The 3,608-nt window shown below is 41.9% G+C and overlaps 1 protein-coding gene across 1 annotated transcript; it reads left to right on the top strand.

The window, feature by feature from the left end:
- The first annotated feature begins 541 nt into the window (after window positions 1-541).
- Window positions 542-1,168, top strand: LOC149207079 (uncharacterized). The gene has a single exon (XM_089397918.1). The coding sequence runs from the start codon at window positions 542-544 to the stop codon at window positions 1,166-1,168; it is 627 nt and encodes a 208-aa protein (XP_089254044.1).
- Window positions 1,169-3,608: the final 2,440 nt, after the last annotated feature.

The raw sequence follows: 3,608 nt of genomic DNA, 5'->3' as shown, positions 1-3,608 counted from the left end.
CATATAGGAATATGGGGAATAGGGAATAAATGAATGCTTTGGAATATTATTTTGCAACCCGTTCTTATTACAAGAACTTAATAATATATCTTTGATATGAACTTAATAATATCTCCTTGATATACATCAAAATAAATGCATGAAGAAGATAATTGCAGAGAGAGCTAGCAGCGCGGTAGGTTAGGGTTTCAGGGTTCCATGGCCTAGCCCTGACAAAAATGCTATAGCAAAAACCAAACGAAGACTTGCAACTTGACTGAGGTGGCGGTTGAGATAGTGATGAGTGGTACGACAGGGCGGGGGGAGATCCCCTCCTACAGGAATGTTGCAGCAAGAGAATCAAGCCAATACGACGCCACAGGTGGGAATGGGGGAAAAGGTAAAGGGATCTTAGTTTTGGGAGCCAAATGATAGGCAGGCTTGGGTGGAAGGTGTCTACCAAGAGCTGCAAAAAACTGAGATTCATCATCCCGAATAATAATATGGAAGAGTATCAAAGGTAGATGAAGGACCATGCCCTCATCTACAAATTTATAGGAGCATGGCTGAAAGAGAAAGAATTGAATGGATCCAACAACGATGGCAGCCAAAAGGGCACACAGATCTCAAGCTGGGAGTGAAAGGATTCTTCACAATGATCTTCTCAAAAATGGAAGTCAAAGAGAGGATTTTTGAAGATGGACCATACTTCTTTAATAATGTCGGCCTCTTCATCAGGAATTGGGAAGAATGCTACAACCCTGACCAAGAGAAACTTCTGGTTGACCCAATATGGGTTCAGCTATTTGGCTTACCAATGGACTTCTGGGATCCAGAGATACTAGAAGGCATTGGAAACTCGATTGGCACTTTTGTAAAGGTAGCAGACTCGACAAGGAAAGGTCGATACACCTCCTACGCCAGACTTTGTGTCTACATGAATATAACGGAACCACTCCCAGATTACATAGATCTGGAGTACCATCATGAGGTATGGGCACAACCGATTGACTATGAGCACATCTTGTTCCGGTGCCGCAGATGCCACGAATATGGCCACTTGTGCTGGGCTTGCCCCCTTAACCAGACTGTCAATCACTCGATGGAGGAAAGGGATGGGGACCTGATGGCAAAAGTGGAAGGAGATGGGTATAAAGAGGTGCAAAGGAGGAAAAGAACCCTGAGATAGGTCAAGAACCACAAAGAAAACCAAGCAGAGAAGGATCAAAGGTCGCAAAACTGATTTTCGGTCTTACAGGAAGAAGATCTAGGGATAGAGATGAGTGACAATTCACAGGCAAAAGAAAGTCAAGAAGATAAAGGAACAGAGGGTGAAAAAAAGAAGGAAATGGTGATTGAGGTCAAGGAAGGACCAGAGGACAACATGCAAATGGTGGAAACCATAATGGAGATTGACAACCAGAAAGATGACCTAAGTGCAGAAGAACAAGTCATGAAGTGGCTATTGCAGGAATGGAGACATTTGGATGAAATATTCATCCCAGAAGATCAGAGACAACTCTATAAAGAAACCTTCTAGCGATATAGAGGCAAGTAGTGCTCAACGATCATAATCTAACCTGAACATTTAGGGGCCCAAGCAAGGGAAGGAAAAGAGACGGGAACACAAGGAAAAGGGGGGAAAAAAGGGCAGGAGAACGATGAATGAATCCATACAAATGGTAGGGGAATTACTAGTGAACTCAAGAAGAGTAGTTTCGTTGTCAGAGGTTTTCCACCAACCGATAAAACTGTTAAAATGATTATTACAACCTGGAACATTAGAGGCCTCAATAACAGAGGCAAACCGAGGTGCCTTAAGGAGAGGTTGAAAAAGGACAAGCCAAGCATTATGATAATATAGGAAACTAAAATCAGTGAAAGAAAGCTAAAAGAAATAATGGAACACTTCAAGCCGGAATACCAAGTCATGGCCCAGGATGCAAATGGGAGTGCAGGAGGATTGGCAATCCTTTAGAATCTAACAGAAGTTCTGTTCAAAGACTGGGTAAGTATACCATGAATTCTCATAGGCAAATTTCGGAATATAGGATCCAGTGAATGGGATCTGCTGTCAAGGGTGTATGGACCGCATCTCCCAGGAGAAAGAGGAGCCTTCCTTCAAAAGTTGAGTGACCTGAGAAATTTATACCCAGATGATTTATGGGTAGTAGGGGGGGACTTCAATATGATCACCACCCTAGGGGAAAAAAAGGGAGGAATGAGAAGAGAAGATGCAGATATGGAAGCCTTCAGTGAAACCATTACAAATTTACGTCTAGTGGATATAGACACAATCAATGGGATTCATACCTGGAATAATAGAAGAGGATGGGTGCACCAAATAGCATGATGCCTAGACAAATTCCTAATCTAAAAACAACTGATGAGAAAAGACATCTTCATAGAAGCATCGATACTCCCATGTATGGGGTCGGACCACTGGCTAGTTCGCGTGGAAGTGGATCTAAAAGATTAGCCCCAGAACATGCCCTTTAGGTTCGAATCTTCTAGCTCAAGGACCTTAATATCCTAAAACAAATGGAGGAATGGTGGACACAAAGTATCCAACAGGGGAGAAATATGATGCATACCTTCCAACTAAACCTAAAAGTAAAAAAGAGGTTCATAAAATGGAATAAGGAGGAGTTTAGACATATTCTCAAAGATCAAATTGAACTCAGTAAACGTATGGTGGTCGTCCAACAAAAAATGATACAAGATGGAAGGTTAGAAGACCTCGTGCCAGAGGAAGGATTACTGCTCAATCATATAGAGGAAAGAAGATAACAGGAGGAAATCCCATGGAAGAAAAAATCACAGGTTCAATGGTTGAGGGAACGAGAATGAAACATGAGATTCTTCCATAAAGCTATGGTGCATCACCAACAACATAATCACATTTACTCTATTAAATATGTAGAAGGACAACATAAAATACAACATGCTGAAATGGAGGAACTTTTGGTCAACCATTTCAAAGACCTGCTCACGGAGAACGCTGACAACCGAACGGAAGCGATCAAAATAATCAAGCAGTACATCCCCAAGTAGATAATGAATGACCAGAATATGGCCCTAATGCAAGCTATTTCCAAAGAAGAAGTAGAATAAATAGTAAAAGGAATGCAGAAGAATAAATCCCCTAGCCCAGACGGATTCACTGCTAAGTTCTACCGAGCCACCTGACCATTCATGGGACATGACATCTTGGAGGTCGCGGAGGGATAAAGATGTAATAAAAAGGTATGTCCAAGCCTCAACTCTACTTTTATTGCTTTGATTCCTATGTCTACTAAGTTTGATGATCCTCAAGGGTTTTAGCCAATTGCCATGTTTAATGTCATCTACAAGATTATCGCCAATCAAATTGTCAAATGCCTGAAACCCCTTGTTCCGAGTCTCATTTCTCCTGAAAAAGTAGGCTTTGTAGAAGACCGTCAAATCCTCGATGGCTTAATTTCATCCCAAGAGGTATTCCACTCCCTTAAGTCCGAGAAGCTCTCAGGCATGATGATAAAACTGGATCTATCCAAAGCTTATGACAGACTTAGTTGGGGAAACCTTTCGAGCACTCTCAAAGCCTATGGCTTTGCCCAAATATGGATCAACTCTGATCTTCAACCCAT

Source organism: Pinus tabuliformis, chromosome 1_2 (genome assembly GCF_031772625.1).
Source record: "Pinus tabuliformis cultivar Carrire ecotype Pingquan chromosome 1_2, CPIR1, whole genome shotgun sequence".
Lineage (NCBI taxonomy): Eukaryota > Viridiplantae > Streptophyta > Pinopsida > Pinales > Pinaceae > Pinus > Pinus tabuliformis.
This window is presented reverse-complemented; position numbering and strand designations above follow the sequence as displayed.

Bases quoted from the DNA above. Each gene is read 5' to 3' on its own strand.
- LOC149207079 (XM_089397918.1), top strand. From the start codon at position 542: ATGGCTGAAAGAGAAAGAATTGAATGGATCCAACAACGATGGCAGCCA.